The sequence below is a fragment of the Lissotriton helveticus genome, chromosome 2_1 (assembly GCF_964261635.1).
Source record: "Lissotriton helveticus chromosome 2_1, aLisHel1.1, whole genome shotgun sequence".
In the NCBI taxonomy this organism is placed as follows: Eukaryota; Metazoa; Chordata; class Amphibia; order Caudata; family Salamandridae; genus Lissotriton; species Lissotriton helveticus.
Genome location: NC_136059.1, coordinates 1,332,449,094 through 1,332,470,009, shown reverse-complemented (window position 1 = coordinate 1,332,470,009; position 20,916 = coordinate 1,332,449,094). Strand labels below are relative to the sequence as shown.

Below are 20,916 nucleotides of genomic sequence, written 5' to 3'. Positions count from 1 at the left end.
TGACCGACCCACACAGACACTCATATACCCAGTGACCGACCCACACACACTCACACACCCAGTGACAGACCCATACGGACAGACACACACACACCCAGTCACAGACCCACACAGACACTCACACACCCAGTGACCGGCACACACAGATACTCCCACCAACTCACAGACCCACACAAACACTGACACCCAGTCACAGACCCATACAGACATTTACACCCACTCACAGACAGACCCAGACAGGCACTCTCGCACTCAGTGACAGGACCCAGACAGGCACTCTCACACCCAGTGACAGAACCACACAGACACTCACACACCCACTGACAGACCCATACAGACACTCACACACCCACTCACAGACCCACACAAACACTGACAGACACTCACAGACCCATACAGGCATTTACTCCCACTCACAGAGCCATAGTGCCACTCAGACACACACACACAGGCATAGGCACACCTAGTGAGAGACCCACACACCCAGTGAGAGACCCACACACCGTCACAGACACTCGCACACCGTCACAGACACTCACACACCCAGTCACAGACACTCACGCACCCAGTCTCAGACACTCACGCACCCAGTCTCAGACACTCACGCACCCAGTCTCAGACACTCACGCACCCAGTCTCAGACACTCACGCACCCAGTCTCAGACACTCACGCACCCAGTCTCAGACACTCACGCACCCAGTCTCAGACACTCACGCACCCAGTCACAGACACTCACGCACCCAGTCACTCACACTCACGCACCCAGTCACTCACACTCACGCACCCAGTCACTCACACTTACGCACCCAGTCACTCACACTCACGCACCCAGTCACTCACACTCACGCACCCAGTCACTCACACTCACGCACCCAGTCACTCACACTCACGCACCCAGTCACTCACACTCACGCACCCAGTCACTCACGCACCCAGTCACTCACACACCCAGTCACTCACACACCCAGTCACAGACACTTATACACCCACACAGGCATTCAAACACCCACACACAGGCATTCATACACTCAGTGACAAACCAACATAGGGACTCGCATCCACTCACAGACCCATTCACACACCCACAAACCAACCCACTCCGGCATAAATTCAGTCTCTCACAGACTCACTCAGGCACTCACACACCGGTACTCACAGACTGCACTCAGATATTCACCCACTCAGTCTCAGACCCACCCAGGAACTCGCAGTCACAGACCCACACAGGCACTTACACACCCACTAACACACACCCACACAACCATTGACTCACCCACTCACATACTACTCACACACCTACTCATACACCCACTCACACACCCATTTACAAACCCCCAAAGCCACTCACACACCCATTCATTGACCCACATAGCAACACATACACACCCACCCATACAACCACTCACACAGGCACTTTGTGAAAATAAAATGTATTTATGTAGTTGTAAAAAATAGTATTGACAAATAAAACTTATAGGTGAAATTGTAGTACAATTTATGTTAAAAAAAAAAACGTGAAATTCACAGAAAAAAACAAACGTTACAGGCCCCGCAATGCACTGCTCAGGGCTTGAATAATCACACAAATTTCACTAGACCTGCAGGTCTACTAACTTGAAACATCTACTTGACCTAACTGTAATGCACTTGACCTGAGCAATGTGGCAAGTTAACAAGATTTATAGGCATTTTTATTGCTCATTCACTTTGTAAGCCATAATGATGCCTTTAAATCTTAATATCTTGCCACATTTGCTCTGCTTTCAGAGGCAGAGTTCAAAAATCAGTTTGTCTTCCTACTGAGTAGGACCTAAAAATAGCTCATCCTAATTAAATCGGTCTTGCAAATGCGAGTGGGCAAGTGGATTTTTCTAGCCCTGTTACTTATGGCCTCCCATATAACATCACTCGTGACCTGGTCAGTGACATCTCTGATGATACCTCAAATGACATCACTCATGACAAACCAATTGATAGGCCCCTGTGTCTGGATGGTCTCTCCTTTCCCTGCCTTAAATCCAGACCTCCATCATGCTCCAAAAGGGGATGGTGATGGACGGAGCATCTGAACCAATCAAACACTCACACCCAGTCAACAGATCTGGGTTTAATCCATCACCGTTCTTTAGCCCACTCAGCCACCCCAGTTCAGACATGGCTATATGCAAATCAGTCTGACCCTGTGCCTCATGGGAACAGACCAGCCCGAACTGCCAAGCCATGCCTTTCCTGGACCGGAAACAAGCTTCCGAGGACCGGTTTCTGGAATTTCAGCCGTCTTCAGCCCGGCTTGCTTGAATCCAGTGGCAAAGTGAGCAAGGGACTCGTGTCTGAGCATACCCTGCCAACTTATGGTGAACAAAGTGGTACAAAAGGGGGTGGTGATGGACGAAGCATCTGAACCAATCAAACACTCACACCCAGTCAACAGATCTGGGTTTAATCCATCACCGTTCTTTAGCCCACTCTGCCACCCCAGTTCCGACATGGCCATATGCAAATCAGTCTAACCCTGTTCCTCATAGGAACAGAACAGCCCGAACTGCCAAGCCATGCCTTCCCTGGACCGGAAACAAGCTTCCGAGGACCGGTTTCTGGCATTTCAGCCGTCTTCAGCCCGGCTTGCTTGAATCCAGTGGCAAAGTGAGCAAGGGACTCACGTCCGAGCATACCCTGCCAACTTATGGCGAACAAAGTGGTACAAAAGGGGGTGGTGATGGACGGAGCATCTGAACCAATCAAACACTCGCACCCAGTCAAAAGATCTGGATTTAATCCATCACCATTATTTAGCCCACCCTGCCACCCCAGTTCAGACATGGCCATATGCAAATCAGTCTGACCCTGTGCCTCATGGGAACAGACCAGCCCGACCTGCCAAGCCATGCCTTCCCTGGACCAGAAACAAGCTTCCGAGGCTTTGGTCGCCCTAAGTTGGCAGGGTATGCTCAGACGTGAGTCCCTTGCTCACTTTGCCACTGAATTCAAGCTAGCCTGGCTGATGAGGGTTATGAACCCGAAACCGGTCCCAGGATGCGTGTTTCCGATCCAGGGAAGACATGGCTTGGCAGTTCGGGCTGGACTGTTCCCATGAGGCACAGGGTCAGACTGATTTGCATATGGCCATGTCTGAACTGGGGTGGCGGAGTGAGCTAGAGAATGGTGATGGATTAGACCCAGATCAGTTTACTGGGAGTGAGTGTTTGATTTGCTCAAACGCTCCATCCATCATCCCCTTTTGTATCCATCATGCTCCAGCATCCTCTCAAACACTCTCCTCTCAACATCTGAGGAATATTTTTAGGTCAAAGGATCTGGCTTTTAGCGTTTATCGTCATATCATTATGCTTTGTTTGCTTAGAGATTTCTCTAACCATCCACCTTCATGTTTCTTCCTGGGCTCCCGCTTAAACCATAGTGTGTCTGATTTGTGTTGGCATATGTGTTGTTATAAATACTATGATTTCACATAGTAGAAGTGATGTAATATGTGCCTCAAAAGGTGGGGGGGGGGGGGTTATAGTTGTACCCTTACATTTTTAGTATAGTTTCTAATGTTTAATGTGAAATTTACCTTTTTTTAAAAATGTAATTAGTATTTTTTAAGTTAGTAGCAGATTGTTAAGTTTGTTGGGGATTATGATAGGTTATTTATAATTATGCAAACTGTAATTGTTTACTTGTTTTTCACTTGTTTTTTTAAATTAACTGTTAATTGCTTGATCTGTTTAGTTATAACGTTACGTTTTGTAAGTGAGCTTTACGTTTATTATGTTTTTAAATCTAATTGCTTTAATAATGTTTCATTAAAAAATTCATTTTAATAAAGGATGTTTTTTCGTGGTAGTGAGAAGTGCATCTATTTTAAATATTTTAGAGTTGAAATACTAAATCTAACCCTCTTGTAAATCCAACACTTACCGTAGTGGTGTTCTGGTTAGATTGGGAATTTTCAATCGAACCCCTCAAAAGTCCAGTATTTTTGGCTGCTTTTCCTGAAGTCTGCGTGGGGTTAGTAAATTTGACCCCCAAACATACCTTTCCTTATCTTTAAAAAAAGAAATTGAGTGAAAAGAGTAAATCTGTTTAATTCAAAGTCCTACTATTGTTTAGTTTACAGTGTAAATATGCATTTTTTTGTTTCAATTACTTTTGAAAACAATGTATAATTTATTTTAATTTTGTTTTTTTTGTATTATATTTTGTTCTAAATGTATTTTTTAAAGTATATATCTTTTTTGCATTAATACTTGAATATTTGTTATATTTAGTTAATTATATTTTTCAATATTTCTTTAGTTTACATAAGAAGTATGTGAACTTGATGTTTTAGTTGTTGATATTTTGACACAATATTACCGTCTCTCAATATGTTTGTCCCTGATATTTTGTCATACAACCAACAAAGGGTCACAGTGTGTCTTAGGTCCACCTATCATGAAACTGAAATTGCATGGCTGTTGACATTTTATTCCACAACTTTGCTGCGCAGTTAGAGAAAGTTCTTCCACCCCATTGCACTCTCCTAATCCTATCAATGTGCAGAAGGCCCAACTTATTGGATCTTAGGGCACACCCTGGGGTATAGGGCCTGAACATTTTTTGGATGTCTTTAGCTACTCCCCTGTAAAGTGCTTTGTGGACCAAGCACACTTCCTTGAATTCCACACGCTGCTGTACATGAAGCCAGTGAAGAGCTCTAATTCCAGCAGCGGTTGGTTGGCCTCTAGGTATATTCAGAAGAAGCCTAGAAGTCGTTGCAATAATCAAGCTTGGATAGTAGGAGAGCCACCACCATTGTCTTTTGTAGTTCTTGCACAATGAAATGGAAAATCTTTATCAAAGTTTTTATTAAGAAAAAGCAGGAAGAGGTAAGACTGTTTACCCGAGCGGAGAAGTTTAACTGGCTGCAAAAAATAACACTGAGGTTCCTGACCTTGGGTACAGGGCTGGGGCATTCTCCTGCTCTCACTGGCCTCCAGGAGTCATTCCACAGGGGTCTTCCCTGACCAAACTCAATGACCTCCGTCTTGTCAGTAATGATTTTTAGCAAGACAGGCATGAGACCTGATGGCTGTGTCTTCAGGCTGTTTAACTCTCGAGATTATAAGTTGGGAATCATCTGCGTATGACACCAGGTCGAAACCATGCTTCCTGATAAGTCTGGCCAGGGGAATGACATAGATGTTGAACATCTTTGGTGATGAGGCTGATCCCTGTGGCACCCCACAGGGCAGATGGAAGCTGTCTGACTTTATGCCCTCCCAATACAGACTCTGCTCCCTCCTCTCCAAGAACGATGAGAGGAGGGACAAAGCTAAGCCCTCGACCCCTTCCTCCTGCAGCTGCTGCACTAACACCGTGTGGTTCATGGTCTCAAAAGCTGCTGACAGGTCTAATAGTACGAGGACTGCCCTGCCTCCCCTTTCCACTATTCCTCGGATCTCCTCAGCCGCTACAATCAATGCAGATTCTTTTGAGTGGTATGATCGAAAACCATGCTGAGTTGATTCCAGCAGATTGTTGTTATCCATGTACTCAGCCAGTACCTTATTTACCAACTTCTCCAAAAGTTTAGCTGCTATAGGCTGACCAGCAATCGGGCGATAGTTCTTGGGCTACAAGGGGCCTAGGGTGTTTTTTTTTTTTTTAAGATTGTCCTAATCGTAGCTTTCTTCCAGCAAATTGAGTAGCTACCCAACTCCAGCCCTTGGTTAATCAAAGGAGTCAGTTCCTCTCCAATTCTCCTTGCCGCCAGAGATGCATGATAATGGGAGGGCATGGGTCTTTGGGTGAGCCCGATTTTATAGAGACGAGAAGTTTACATACCTCCTCGTTTGTGATTGCTGGGAAGCTTACTAGCCTAGAACATGTTTTACCCGCCTCTGCCAGTGATTGATCTGGCTTGTCTGGGCCCATTCGGGTATTCAGGAGGTCATCATAGATTACTTTGACCTTATTCTGGAAGTATCAAGCCAGTTTATTGCACATACCTTGGTCTGGTTGAAACGTATTTGCCTGCTGAGATTTAGAGAGCAGAGTAACCGTTTTAAAAAGTTCCTTAGAGGAATTCCCAGCTTCCTCAATCTTGGTGGTGTAGAATGGTCTTTTTGCGGCAATAATTGCCTCTTTATACTGTTGGAGAGCAAGGTTCTAGATTATTTTCTTATCTTTGCTATAATCTTGTCTCCGCAGACACTCCGCTTTCCTGCAGTTTACTTTTAAGCCTTTCAGCTCCGAACTGTACCAGGATGACGAAGGCTTTAGTCTCTTGACTGTCACCCATTTTTCAGGCGGCACACAGTCAGCTGCTGTCAGGAGCCATTCATTGAACCTAGATGCTGCCTCATTATTGTCCTTAACAAGCGAGATGGGAAGTTGATCAAGGGCTGTTCCTAGATCGTCAGCTTGAACTTTGTTCCAGTGTCTGGTCTTTACCTTCACTACTTTCGTTTGAGTTTGGTAAATTGGCAGCATGACCCTGATGTAAAAATAGACCGCTTTGTGGTCTGACCATGGGAGGGCTCTCACTATGGACATGCTGATATCTGCGTTATTAGAAAAAATGCCATCCAAAGTGTGGCCTGCCTGATGGGTGGGTTCCATGACTAGCTGGCTAAAGCCAAAGGCTGCCAGATTGTCTAGTAGTCTGCCTGTGTCTAGATTATTAATTAATTCCAGGTGATAGTTAAAATCCCAGAGAATTATAAAAGGATGGGAGTCTATATAAGACTCCAGATGTGTCAGTGCCTGCAAAAACGAGGCCCTAGGGCCAGGCAGGTGGTAAATCAGAAGTCCCTGGAAGTTAAGAGTTATTTAAATTAATGGCGAAGTACAGCGCTTCCGCCGGTAACTCTAGGATGGCTTCTACTCGCAGCTTTAAATGATCCCGTTAGATTATCGTTATATCCCCTCCTCTACCTTCCTCCCTGTCCTGTGAGGTTGACTGCATAGCCCTTCGGTAGCATTATATTCCAGTCTGGACTGGAGGCATTATCTGTCCAGGTCTCCGTTAGAAAAATTATATTGTGTTTTGAATCGGATCTTAAATCTGATATTTGTGCCTCCCTACAGACCGTACATTCAACAGAACGCATTGTATATGCTGTTCCTGGGCTAGCTTTATGCCTCTGAAAAGGTCTTGCCTTGGGGGGGTTATTAAGTGTATCTCCCACATCTCTGTCCCTCAGAGCTTCTGGCCTCCCAGCATTCAAGAGTCTCCCCTTCCTCCCTGCTTGGTCAAGGCTGTTGGTAGTGGCTAGACTCAGCCAACAAAAGCATTTTGGGCAGGCAAGCTCACCTAAGTTCTTGTCTTGCAGAACCATATCATGCCGTCTGCATGAACCTGAATCTAGGTCCAGCAACTGCTGTCTGCTGTACATTCCGGATTTTAAACGGCCAGGGGTTCTGGCGCTGGTCGCGCTCCGGGCGCCCACGGGTGCAGACAGGCTTTGCCTTTGGCTCCCATGCTGCGCACCCACTCCAGTGTGCCTTAAATGATTTCTGATGCGTAAACAACTAGCGCGTCAACCCTGGTGCATCCGGGTACCACCAGGGCCGAGCGGGAAGTGAACCAAATGAAAATGCGAAGAAGACTGGATCAGTGGGAACTCCCAAAGGGTCATTCTTGAGCTGGGAAAGTTTGCACTGCTATAATGAGCCAACAGATGGACTACCTCTCCGGTGAGTGAAAATACCTCGTTTGTGATATTAAGACACTGAAAACTTGCTGTGGATACTGTGGGCGGGAGGGTCTCCAAAGAACAAGCTAAATTCCTGAGAGGGCTTAACCCCTTGGGCGCGGCCGCGATTCTGCGCCTGTGCGGCACATTCCAATCGCGGGTGCGGTCATGACAGCTCCCGGCTGTCATCAGTATGGAAGGGGTTAAGGGAAGTTGCTGCCTACCTACTTGATCCTTCTTTACGATGTGGCTTACTTGTGGAGGGAGAGTTTAGATCAGTTTCTGGCTGTTATAAAAAGAATGAATTGCCTTTTCAATGATGTATGCACAGAGCTTCACCCACTAAGTTGGCAGGCTTCATCTTCGGGTTGTGCTTCATGATGGTTGGGTGGTTCAATACCCAACGGGCCCCCTTGATTGGGCTCTATAATGAAGAGCTTTTCTCTAGTGTTTTCAGGTCTACACGGCTTTTGGCGCATTCCCTGGTTCGACTGAAGTGGAAAAAGGTGGGAAATAGGGGAGAGGGGCTATTTTCCGGAGATATTAAATTGCCATGGGTAACAGATAATTGTTTCTAATATTGAGCATTATCCATGGCAAGATTAAAATAAAAGGAGTACCCTTAGGACTTAAGTAGCCCTTGATGTAGACCATATATTTCATGTCTTATTCTTTGGGACCTCAATGATAACCAAAATCTCTTATGTAGGAACCCAATTAAGGAGACTATTTTATGTTCCAAACTGAAAATTAAGTCCATCCTCTTAACGCGTTACTGTCTTAACCTACATCCAAAATGAGTGTTTCAGTGCTTTTGTGGGAACCTGTTGGCCTGGAGCATCTGAAATGCATGTGGGATATGACACTAATAAAATTACTTTCCACGTTAAGGTTTTGGATTTTTCTTCAGTTATTTAGAATAATTTTGTAATAGACTTATGGGAGCTCCTTAGATGCATATGTGGGGATATCACCAACCAATCGGTAATTGACTGCACACAATCCTCAAAAAGGTCAGTATCCCACTGATCAGCTATATATTGTGCCTTTTAAAAGACATTAATGTAGACCTTTAAGTCTCCCCCAGTGGGGCTCAGATGAACTACCGGTGGTAATCGCAGCCAAAACGTCTCACAGCCGCATACAAGCCCAAAGATGTGAAAACTTACAGTGAGGTCTCAAGCCAAGAATGGCTAGGTGTGAGAGGAGAATGACTGGAGGAGCACAAAGTACAAGAGCCTGACGACTACCTTCCTCTAAATAAACCATCAGTAGGGTGTCATCTGCTGAAACTCCAAAGTATCCCAATATGTGTGACCAAGTATTTGGATACATCTCTTGAAGTTAAACTGACCATTGTTAGTGTTCTTACGTCGTCATTGTTACTAGTGAATGTAGGGAATCAATAGCATTAGCCCATTATATCTGCCATATGTGTGTTAATTGCCTTTAAAGTCAGTGGATTGTAAATATTGAAAAAATAAAGTGTAAACGAAGTACTTGATTTTTGGTTTTACACCTTTCAGAACCGATTCAGGAATGAATACAAGACAAGATACCTGCAAACTGAAAGGTAATTGGTCGTATTTATTTTGTTTAAAGTTTGCTTGGTACAGTTGGGTTGCCAGTGTTGTCAACAGCACATCTATGTCTTTTGCCTTTTTTATGTTGTGATATGTTAAGCAGCACATAATCAATGGAATGCAAAATAACCAAATATTTAGGCCACATGTTATATAGGCATTTAAGCGTGCCAGCAATCCCTTGCTGGCACGCTTACCTGCTTATTTGATACTACCCAAGCCGTCAAGGGTTGATTGGGGTACCCATTTTACTTTTCACATTTTATATAAGCCTGGGGACCAAAATGGGTCTGATTTCCACTGTTTTGCATTATGATTCAGTGTTTCACCAGTTCAGCTGAGACGTGTAGCTCCATCTTTTTATGGTTCATACTGTACATCATGCAAATCTTAGTTGCTGTGCAAATATAGTACTGATGGCTCTAGTAGATACAATATTTATAATTTAAGAGATCTTAATTTAATTCTATTATATCTAATTATATGAAGATTAAACATTTTTTTTTTTTGTAAAACAATTTTTATTGCAGAGTTCAATGTTAGGTATACAACATACATGCAAGAAATTTGTGCGGGACCTTAAACACCTTCGCTATGTCCAGTCATTGTGTACACAGCCTTACAACCCGCATCCCGGAGGCCGGGCGGCGATTGAGCATTAAGAATACTTTCCAAATCTCCTGGAGCAGTCCACCGCTCTCCGCTTTTAATTTTGAAAAACCTTCTCCTCCCCATTGTCCAGCAGTGGGTCGGTGAACCCCCTGTCATAACTGGGTTAGTACATCTTCCCCCCCCTGGTGTCTGTGCTTGTGTTCGGTGTTCGCATACTCAGTTGTGTTGGTAGTCTTAGGATTTTGAAGTCAATTATTGGGTGTGTGTGTCCGGTGTTTGTGCTGGGACTAGAACCGCCTCCCCTGGGGCCCCTGGGTCTACCATTTCCTCTTCCTCTTCACTCTCTACTGCACTGTCCCTAAGAGCCTGGACTAGGATCTCCCATGCTAGTGCTGCTTCCTGAGCTTTCTCAGCCGCCTTACGCCTGGCCAGTTGGTACCTAATTGTGCTCTCTGCTGTGGCCCATTTCAGAAATTCGTTCCGCCATTTCTGGTGCGTCGGTGCTGCCTTTGATTTCCACCCCTTGGTGAGCTCCCTTTTTGCAATAAGTAGGCCCATGTCAATAAATTTACTAGATAATTTGGTTTTGCGTGTGTGTGGAAACCAGTGTAAGAGTGCAACCGCACTGTCATAGTTCAAGTCTCTATCTGTTACCCCGTTCAGGGTGTCCCCCACCTCTCTCCAGTATTCTTGTAACTGTGGACAGCCTCTTAGCATGTGTAATAAGTCTGCACCTAGTAGCGCACATCTGGGGCATGCTGCGTCCTCCGCGCCAAAGTATTGTGCTATTTTATTCGGGGTGAGGTAGGCCCTATGTAGAATGTAAAGATGTATTAATTGGAAGCGGGCGTTTCTGGTGCTCTTCCTAGCCCTCTGAACCAATTGGGACCATGTTGTATCTGGGATTTCTTTCTGTAGGTCAGTCTCCCATTGTGTTTTGAGGCGCGTTAGAGGTGGCATATTCTCCGTGTGCATTCTGGAGTAAAGGCACGTAACGGCCTTGAACGTCCCTGCTGCCATCATCGTGTATTGGCACGCCGGTGATGTTTTGGGTTCAATCAGTCCCTCCCCCCAATGTGCCTGTATAGTCCTCACTACTGCCGCGTGCAGTAAATAGTCTCCTCGTGGGAGATCGTATTGCTCCTGCAGATTCTGGTAAGGTGTCAACACTCCGTCGGTATAAAGGTCTCCCACCATCTGTAGCCCAGCCTCCTCCCAAAATTGGAGGTTCGACCAGTCTCCTCCATGTGGGAGCGCCGTTATCATACCTATTGGGATCTCAGGCGCATACGGGTGCCCAGGACCGGCGCGCTTTTGCATGCGGTTCCAACATAGCCTCAGCGTCCTTTCTTCTTGGGTCAGCTCTCTGAGTATCAGTTTCTGCTGCAGAGCTATATACGCTAACACATGGCGGGGGTACCAGCGTCTCTCTCTAGTTCCGGACCTCTATATACCCTTCCCACCTCCTGCGTGAAGAACTGCAGTTGTGCCGCCAGGTAATAGAGCTCGAAGTCAGGGACCGCCAATCCCCCCTCGTTCTTCGGGCGAGTGAGAGTCGCCAAAGCTATTCTCCGCCTGCCTGTCCCCCATAGGAAGGTCACTATGCTAGAGTTTAGGCGTTTGAACATTTCTCCCGGTATCCACACTGGGAGGGTCCTAAAAAAGTACAACAATCGTGGCAGGGCGATCATTTTAAGTAGGGATACTCGGCCCGTCATGGATAGTGGGAGGGTAGCCCAGAAGGACATATTGCCCTGCAGCGCTCTAATACATCGACCAATATTACCGTCCAATAGGTTTGCGGGTTCGTGGTAGATGTAAACCCCGAGATAGTGCAGACAGTTAGGTTCCCAGCGTAGGTTGAGATTGGTCAATGGACACTTCTCCGCCTTCCGGAGCGGAAAGAGGCAAGTTTTCGCCCAGTTCACGTTTAAGCCTGAGATTCCTCCGAATCTCGCCAGTAGGTCCTCCGCACCCTTCACCGCCTCTTCGGCATTATCGAGGAACAACAGAAGGTCGTCTGCGTACAGCGATATATAGTGGTGGATCCCTCCAGCCTCTAGTCCGCAGTAAGAATCACCTCTTCTAGCCATTGTCGCAAACGGCTCCATCGCAAGAGCAAATAATAGGGGAGAAAGTGCACACCCTTGCCTTGTTCCCCTGTGCACCTCATATCGGTCCGATATCAAAGCTCCCACTCTCACCCTAGCGCCTGCCGAGGCATAGATTACCTTGGTCCATTGTATATAACCCTCTCCCAGACCAAAACACTGCATCACTTTATAGAGGTAATCCCATTGCAGGCTATCGAAAGCCTTTTCTATGTCAACCGACAGCACCATAGGGGCTCTTGCGGTCGGCGGCGGATCCGCTATTAGTCTAAGCAGCCTGCGAATGTTGTGGGATGTGTTTATAGTGGGAATGAAGCCCGATTGGTCTCTATGAATCAGACCCTGCATATGGGCTATTAGTCTTGTGGCTAGGATTGTGCTTAAAATGTTATAGTCCGTCGTCAGCATTGACAACGGTCGATACGAAGCTGGATCTGAGCTATCTCTACGCGGTTTTATCAGGGGAATCATGATCGCCTCGCGCATCGATTGGGGCAACTCGCCCTTCTCTTTGGCTTCACTATATATTATTCGTAGCCTTGGGGCCAGTAAATCTACATACTTCCCGTAAAATTCGATAGGTAGCCCATCCATTCCTGGTGTTTTATTACGCGCCATTCTTTTTATGGCCCCTCTGATTTCCGCGAGGTCGATCGGGCCCCCGATGGCTTTAGCGTGTTCCTCTTCTAGTTGAGGCAGCTGGATCTCCGTTAACAAGGCGTCTATCGCCTCGGTTCGGGTCTCCAAGCTCTTCCCATACAGCCTGCCGTAGTATTCACTAAAGCACCTCAATATGTCCGGTTGGGTGATGTACACCTCCCCTCCCAATCCTTTCAGGGACAGTATCGGGGTATTGCCCCTATTGGGGTTGGCCAGCCAGGCTAGGAGTGCCCCTGTCTTATCCCCCTCAGCAAGAGCCTTAGTCAAATAAGCTTTGTAATCAAAGCTGCGTAGGCGCTCTACCTCCACTGCCACCGCCTCCCGCGCTGTGCATACCCTATCTTGCAGTTCGGGGTGGTTGGGTCGCGCCTTCTCTGCATCTCTCAATGTTCGTTCAGCCTTGTCTAAGTCGTCAACTAACGTCCGTCGTGCACCCGCAAATTTCCCTATACAGTGTCCCCTCACCACTACCTTGAATGCATCCCATTCAGCGGCTCTGGAGGAGGTAGTCTCCTCATTCTCTGCAAAGTATTGTGAGATTCTGACTTCTAAGGCTGCACTGAACGGAGGGTCATCCAGCGTATCTGGCTGGAGTCGCCACGTCGGGATCGGCGTAATCCCGTTCATCCAGGCTAGTGTGAGTAGTAAGGGGTTGTGATCCGATATTGTGCGTGCTAGATATTCTGTCCGGGCAACCATCGGCGTTACCTGCTGGGAGCATAGGAATGCATCAATACGGACGTGGAGGTCGTGCATGCCGGAGTAGAAGGAATAGTCCCTCTCTGTAGGGTGTTGTACTCGCCATATATCAGTCAGGTCCCACTTCTCCTGCCAGTTCGATCTGTGTTTCGCCAATCTGTGTACTGGGGAAGCATGCAGTGGTGGGTGTGATCTATCCAAGGTGGTGTCCTCAATAGAGTTGAAGTCCCCCCCCCCCATCAGTACCGGTCCAGCGAAATATGTAGCTAATAGCCTGGATAGTTTAGTGAAATATGATGCCTGCTCAGCGTTCGGTGCATAAATGCCACAGAGTGCAATATCGCGGCCCCTGAGCAAGCCTTCGACTGCTACAAATCGCCCCTCTGGGTCTACAGTGTGCCTAGTCACCTGGAAGGGGACGCCGGCCCGAATCCAAATGAGTACCCCCCTGGCAAACGCTGAATATGTGGTGTAGTACAGGTGACCCCTCCACCTCCTTTGTAGTGCAGCCCCTTCCTTTTTAGTGAGATGAGTCTCCTGCAGAAAGGCAATGTGAACCCCTCTGCGGACACGGTAAGAATGAATTTTGTGTCTCTGTCATTGAATTCAGACCTCGCACATTCCAGGACACACAGTTTAACGACCCCACACTATCCATCATCCCGATGTGGTCGGTCTTGGGCCATGTCCAACAGTGGCCAGACACCAGGTATGACACTATTCCCGCCCGTTCCCAAAAACTGCGTCCCCACCTCCCTCTGCGCTCTGTTCCCTCCCAGTTCAGCCCCTCCCCAGTCCCTGCCCTGAGTTACCCCAACTTCTCTAGTCTCCCTCCCCCCTAGAACAGGACCTAACTGCAAAAGAGTTACCCCCATCCAAACAAGTGAGCAACGTGCTCTCAAAACTTCCTACTCTGCAGTCTGTACTGCGGTGGCCTTATGGGCCTCTGGGCGCGTGTACTAGCTTCCGCTACGTTCAGTCGCCTCCCTGTTCCCCCGCCCCTCAATATACATCCAGACTCACGTCAGTCCAGTCTCACGGCTGCCTGCTCAAGTGGTCGCACACGCCATACCAGCCAGACTGTTGCAGCCAGTCCCCCCACGTCTCTGTTTCAGCTGCCGAAGATTTCTTCCGCGGTTTGTGGCGTTACTGTCGGACCCCTTGTACTGTCCACTTCTGATAGTTCAGTTTCCGAGCCCGTTCTTCCTTCCTCCGAGATCGATTCCCTCTCCGGCGGCGTCGATACCACACCCGAGACCTCCTTCACCGCTTGCAGTGCCGCTTTCCGCTCCTCTCCTGTTTGAGACTCCGTCGTTTTTTTCCGGTGTTGTCCACGTTTCCGGAGCCGTTTGGATCGTCGCACGGTGCTCTGTTGGAATTCCTCCTCCGCTCTGAAGCGGGCCCCATCCGTTCCAGCCTTGTAAGTGTCCCACCAGGACCATGCCTCCGCTGATGACGTGAAGAACAAAGCTTTCCCATCGATCGAAATTCGGAGCCTAGCCGGGAACAAAAGCGAGTATTGCAGCCCCTCCGTACGTAGTTCTTTTTTAATGGATAGGAACGAGGCTCGTAGCTTTTGAGTTTCGAAGGTGTAATCCGGGAACAACGTGACTTTACTATTATCGACCTGGAATGGTCCCGCTTCCCTCGCACGCTGCAGAAGCCCGTCTCTGTAGTGGAGTAATTTGATCACCACCGGTTGTGGGGGTAGACCCGGTTTCGGGGGCCTGGCAGGTACACGGTGTGCTCGCTCTAATGTGAAGAAGGGGGACAGCCCCTCCGGGGCCACCACTGTTCACAGCCAGTTGTCTAAGTAACCCATGATGTCCGTCCCTTCTTTTTTCTCCGGAAGGCCCACTAGACGTACATTGTTTAGACGGCTGCGATTTTCTGCATCCCCTGCTCTCCTCTCCAGTGTTTGGATGCGGTCCAGGGCATCCGTGAGCCTTCCTTCCAATGCTTTTTGTCCTGGCACAATGTCTTTTAAAGTGATATCCGCTTCCTTGACCCTATCAGCTAGTTTCCCATGGTCAGCTCTCAGGAGCCCCAGGCCCGTCGATACTTGAGCAATGTCCTGATGTAGAGCGTCCTTCGTGGCTGCAATAGCTTCTAGGATTTTGTCTTGCATCAGTTGCAACTCTGAGTGGGGCTGTTGCGCGTCTTCAGAGGCCTCCGTGGCTGGGCCCCCATCACCTTTGGGTCCTCGCGGTTTCCCCATGACACCTCCGGTGTATTAGCCAGTTCAGCCTGGGCAGGACGAAACAGGTAGTTCACTCAGCAGGTGGTCGGTTCGTGGTCCCAAGTAGGAGTAGGCGCCGTCCAGGGAGCAGCGTCCCGCGTTCTGCGTGGTCGGGGTTCCCCTGTTGGCGGTGGCCGTCGCGTCTCTGGGGCCCAGTCGCTGTGACTGCGCGTTCCCCCGCAGTGGAGCAGTAGGGGTATCCGCGGTCGCTCTTCTCAGTGAGGAAGCCCAGCTGTGGTCCGGTCTTCGTTTTCGTGCAGGTTGGGCTCTAGAGCAGCGTCCCGGGGTACTTCTCCTGTAGGCCGCCTCCCTCTGTGGTCGTTTGCGCCTTTGGCTGCCTCCCAGGGCCTCCGAACGTTCATTCGCGCTCCCTGGCGGGAGCTGACCCCATCGCTGGGGAGTCGGGTCGTCGCTCCGGGACGGGAGTAGTCGGTCCCCGTTGCCGCCTACCGCCTAGGCTTCACATTGGTCCGGTATAGGGGCGCCAGCCGGTTGATACATCCCCCTTGTTTGGAGGCCCCGAGGCCCTTGTCTGGGTGTAGAGCTTCCGAGGGTGGCTGGGCTCTCGTCTGCCAACGCACCTCTTCTCTGGTGTATCGCCCCGTCGGCTAGTGCTGGGCCGAGCGCACCTCTAGGTCGAAGCAGGGCACCGAGTCCCGCCTCCTGCCTCGGGAGCCCCCGGGAGCGGAACACGTGAGCGCGCCCGCAGGGCAGCCGGGCTCAGAACCAGGACACAGGGCTTCCCACCCAGCTGAGCAGTGTCTCACTGGGGTGATCCGGGTCCTCCACCAGCCTTCCCCGAGTCGAGGCAGTCGGCTCCCCGGGCAGGCCCCGTGCACCTTCCCCCGCTGCTCTCTCTCCGTCGGGCCTCCCCGCAGCCGTCCGGTGCTGCCGTCCCTGTGCCACGGCAGTCCCTCGATGAAGTCCCGCCGCTGACGTGGGCTCTCCGGTTCCCCCGCCCGAGGCTCCGCCCACACTGCTCCCCCAAGCGCCGACGCGCCACCACCAGAGGGGCTGTAGGCCCAGAAGCCGGGGCGTACATTTTCGGGTCCTGCGGGGCCGGAGTCCCTGCAGGTCGTCTGGGCTCTGCACACGCTCCCTCAGGGTCCGCTGCCGCAGGGGCGCTTCTCGGGGGCAATCCTCCACTCACCGGTCTGTAGGCTCTGCGCAGTGGTGTTCCGGGTCCCCGCCGACGATAGTTTGCAGTCGTCAGCCGCTCCCCGTCGCCATTTTGAGCTGCGTCGTTCCCGGGCACTCCGCAGCTCGCAGTGCTGTTTGTGGCTGGTCTGCCGGTTAGCCACTCGACCGGAGCAGGCTCAGATGGGAAACGTGGAATCGACCCGAATTTCACGGGGATTCCACGTCTGGTTCCGGATGCAATTCGGATAAGCGGGCCGAGGGTCGGGAGCCTCACTAGGCTGCGTCCGCTCTCATCGGCTGCTAGCCACGCCCCATATGAAGATTAAACATGAGTGCTTGTTGTTCCTGTCACTTGGTTTAAGAATCTGGATGGGAATTGCCCCCTGCCTAGTTTTTTAAAAGAGTCCTAACATTTAGTTATGGACAGTGTGTCGTATCTCCCAGTAAAGATGAGAACGGAATCTGTTTCCCAATTGATGAGGGTACTAATCTAGCAGATTTTCTGGTGTGATTTAAATGTGACCTCCTTTCAGAAACTGAGGACATGGGATCATCTTATCTTTTATCAGTGACATTGTTGGATGTGGTCCTGCAAGCTGATGTAGATTAGATCTTGCCTCCGTACAGATTGGAACTGGGCCAGGTCTTTTAATAAAGCTGGGAGTGGGGAAGGCTTCAGTCTACAATCAGCCATCTGTTTTCCCACCCTGGGTAGGGGACCCCGGTGCCCAAAGTAGCATGTGCTTTGAAAATGTAACCCTTTGGGACATGTACATGCATATTTGAAAACTCAACAGCATGAAGACATGCATTATATCCTGAATGAAAGAAACGAATACAAGCTACTCATCCAAGAATATAAAACATGATTATCTCAGAGAAAACATACTGTTTAACCGCGACAATCACTTTATCAAAAAATTCTACCAAGTAATTATTTACTACAGTTAAAACTCTCTCCAGCCTCAACATCACCAAGTTCATGACTCCAAGTCAATCCCTATGCGCTGAACTGGTGAAATTCTTCAAAACTAAAGTAGAGGAAGTGTACTACAAATTCGCCTCTAGCTGCAATATCATTCCTGCTGGGTTCAAAACGGAACCTTTAGGTCCCAGGTAGAGTCAGCTCATGGAATTTTCGCTTATGAAGGAAGATAAGAAGATGAATTGACTAAACTAATTGAAATCAGCACGTCTGGGGATCCTTCTGATCCTTGTCTCCTGAAGAGTCTCCATGAGATAGCAGGTACAGTAGCAGTCCCCCCTTACCATTTTACTGAATGGTATCATTCTTATGGGACAGTTTCCCATTGGTTGAAAAAAAGCATCCATTCTTCCATTGATAAAAAAAAAAAAACCTTCTCTTAACCCCCCAATGAAGCAAAAAGCTACCTCACTATATCATGTCTACCAAGGCCAGTGAAAATCTTAGAAAGACATCTCCACTCTGAATTAATGACCTTCTTAGATAAAAATGAAGTATTGGATGATGCACAGTATAGTTTCAGGAGGAACCACAGTACTGAGTTTGCTTTGATATTCGCCACTGGAGAGATCAGGTCTGCCATGGACAACTGAGGGAAGGCTGCGGTTATCATGTTGGATTTATCCTTGGTCTTCAACATCATGAGTCACACTGTGCTTCTTATTGCCCTGTGGCGTTCCACGGGGGTCTTCTCTGAGTTCCACTCTCTGAGATATGTATGTTGCCCCCCCATGCCAGGTTAATTAGATCCTTTGGTTTTTCTACAATTTTGTATGCAGATGATATACAAATTGTGGTCAGTTTTAAGCAATGTCGAAGACACTGCCAAACGCTTCAACAATTGTATGAGCGCAGTGGTTAGATGGTTGAGCGAAAACTGCCACAAATTGAATTCAGAGAAAACTAAGGTCCTCCTGTTCTGGAAAGACCCGTACTGGAACACGTTCTAGTGGCCCCAACATCTGGAGCCTCCTTCTCCTACTGGTCCATAAAGCCAGGAACCTAGGAGTAATCTTCGATATAAATCTTACATTCTCAGATCAGATAAACAAGCTTACCTCCTGCTTTTTTAGATCGAGCTATTTATAGTTCTGAACTATTGTAGGGGAAACAACACTCTTGAACAAGCGGATTCCTCCCAATGCATGTTGTCTACTGAAGCGTGACGCTTCGCCAGGCGCGCGCTTGGCCTTACTCACACCCCATATGCTCGTTCCCTCTTACTCGCTTGCTCCCCTGCTCCCCCGCCCTCCACTTGAAAGGAAGCCTCGCCCACCAACATTTGTCTCACACCACCAGACATCAAAGGCTGCTACTCCCCCGACCCCCCCACCCCCCACCCCCACAGCAATGCCGAGAGAACCGGTTTGACTGGATTTTGCATGGGACACCTTGTGTGCCCCAGGCAGTGTCTAGTTTCTTTCAACCCTCCCTGCTCCAATCCACTATCTCCTGTCTGGGGTGGTGTAGCACCTCCCTGTGACAGGAAACCCTTTGTCCAGGCCTCCCCTGCCAAGTTTCGGTCAGCAGCAGGAGGTCAGACTTGTGTCGGGGCAGCAGCATCCATTTTGTGATGCTGAGGCTCTGGTTAGGATTAACCGCGTTTTAAGTAAAGTAATATGTCTTTTCCCTCTAGAAGGGTGGAATGCTACCCCCGTCGCCAGAACTGGCGAGGGGGTAGTATTCCAAAGTGTATGACACCAAACACGACATGTTTTGATAAAGCCAGACCAAAGTTAGCATTAACCGCGAGGATTATAATGCACTTAAGAGTATATGGTATGGCAATATCCTGGAACAGCAGTAAGGAAATGGTTCCGAACACTGCAGACAGGCTCAGCTCATGCTAGAGCACCATCTCACATAAAACTAAGCACTCTGCCTCCAGGATTGTAAAGGCCTGCCATAGGAGTGAATTATAGGTCTATATGTGTCCAGATATAGGTTTAGACATAGGTATACTACATCTAAGCAAGGGGTGATTACACGACCTTGCCCCAGCTGAGTGATCAGCCAGTTGTGTCTGTTTGGATGGCCAGCCAGGGGTGGCAAAAGATATGCTGCATCCCCTGGTAGGCCTTGGATGCACCTATGCCCTGGGCACCTATAGTGCACTGTACAGGGGCTGATAAGGTGACCCAATCCAATTTAGGTATGCACCTAGGGTACATGGAGTCTATTTTAAAGAGAGAGCAGATAGCCTGGGCCCTGAATAGCAGGGTCCCACGCCAACTAAGTCGAAAACCAGCTAAACACAAGGCAAAAAATCTGGGGTAACCATAGTCAGGTATACACCTTCCTACACATACCATCTAGTTAGTTTAAAAAAAAAAAAAACTTCCCAAAAGGCAGTGAGATAGCTCTCTGATCTCTCTGATTTAAAGTATGTTTGTTATTTTTTGTTTTATTTCATTTGGCACATGCTGTGCAGCCGAAATACAATTTGAAAATATACTCATAGTGTGGCAAATGTGTAATACATATTGACGGGCTACTGGCAATCAACATCATAGAACTGTGAGATAGCTCGCCTGATAATGGTAGGTAATAGAGGCAGGCGTGCAACACCCATTGGACTGAAAGAGCTTCAGTACCCCCCCCTCCCCTGCCGTGTGTGGCAGCCCGGGCTCAGACAGACCGCTCCCGGGCACGCACACAGCCGCACCGAGTACTTCACAGTTCTTTTAAAGACCATCGGCATGTTAATGAGGCCTTGCTGTTGTTTCACCCCTTCTAAGAGCCCCTGCAGCTCCACCCCCCCCCCCTGAAATTTGGCTCTAGTTACACCTTTGAATAGAGGGTACCACCTCCGTACAGAAACTACTCCACTGAGCAGACAAGTGCAATATGCACACTGGCTTGACTGTATTTATGCACTTTCTTTTACAATTTCTTATTCCTTTGAAGATATTTGTACAGATTGCCCTATCCAGAATCTGATCTCAATACTGGATGAACATTTATTGTGGTTGTCCGTATTAGTCTAGAACTCTGAATCATGTGTCGAAGAATGAGCAAACATGATTTTATAATCATGGCCACTACAAAAATGTAATTTGTGGATGTCGAATTTCCATGTATGCCTCACACACCTCTTAGTCTGGTGTCTCCTACGTAGTTATCAGATTTGAGGGGAAAAAAAATTCAGTTTCCAGCTCAGGCTGTTTAAAAGCTAAGAAAATTGCTGAACTTGGCGTGCGGTGC

The 20,916-nt window shown here is 48.4% G+C and overlaps 1 protein-coding gene across 3 annotated transcripts in view; it reads left to right on the top strand.

The window, feature by feature from the left end:
- The window catches only part of CENPC (centromere protein C), a 1,220,926-nt gene that overhangs the window by 16,227 nt on the left and 1,183,783 nt on the right, over positions 1-20,916 (top strand). For all 3 annotated transcript variants that reach the window (XM_078676246.1, XM_078676245.1, XM_078676249.1), the window contains exon 2: positions 9,210-9,256. In XM_078676246.1, the coding sequence (XP_078532372.1) occupies positions 9,223-9,256 (34 nt within the window). In that variant the 5' untranslated portion in view covers positions 9,210-9,222. The remainder of the gene's footprint in view (positions 1-9,209; positions 9,257-20,916) is intronic.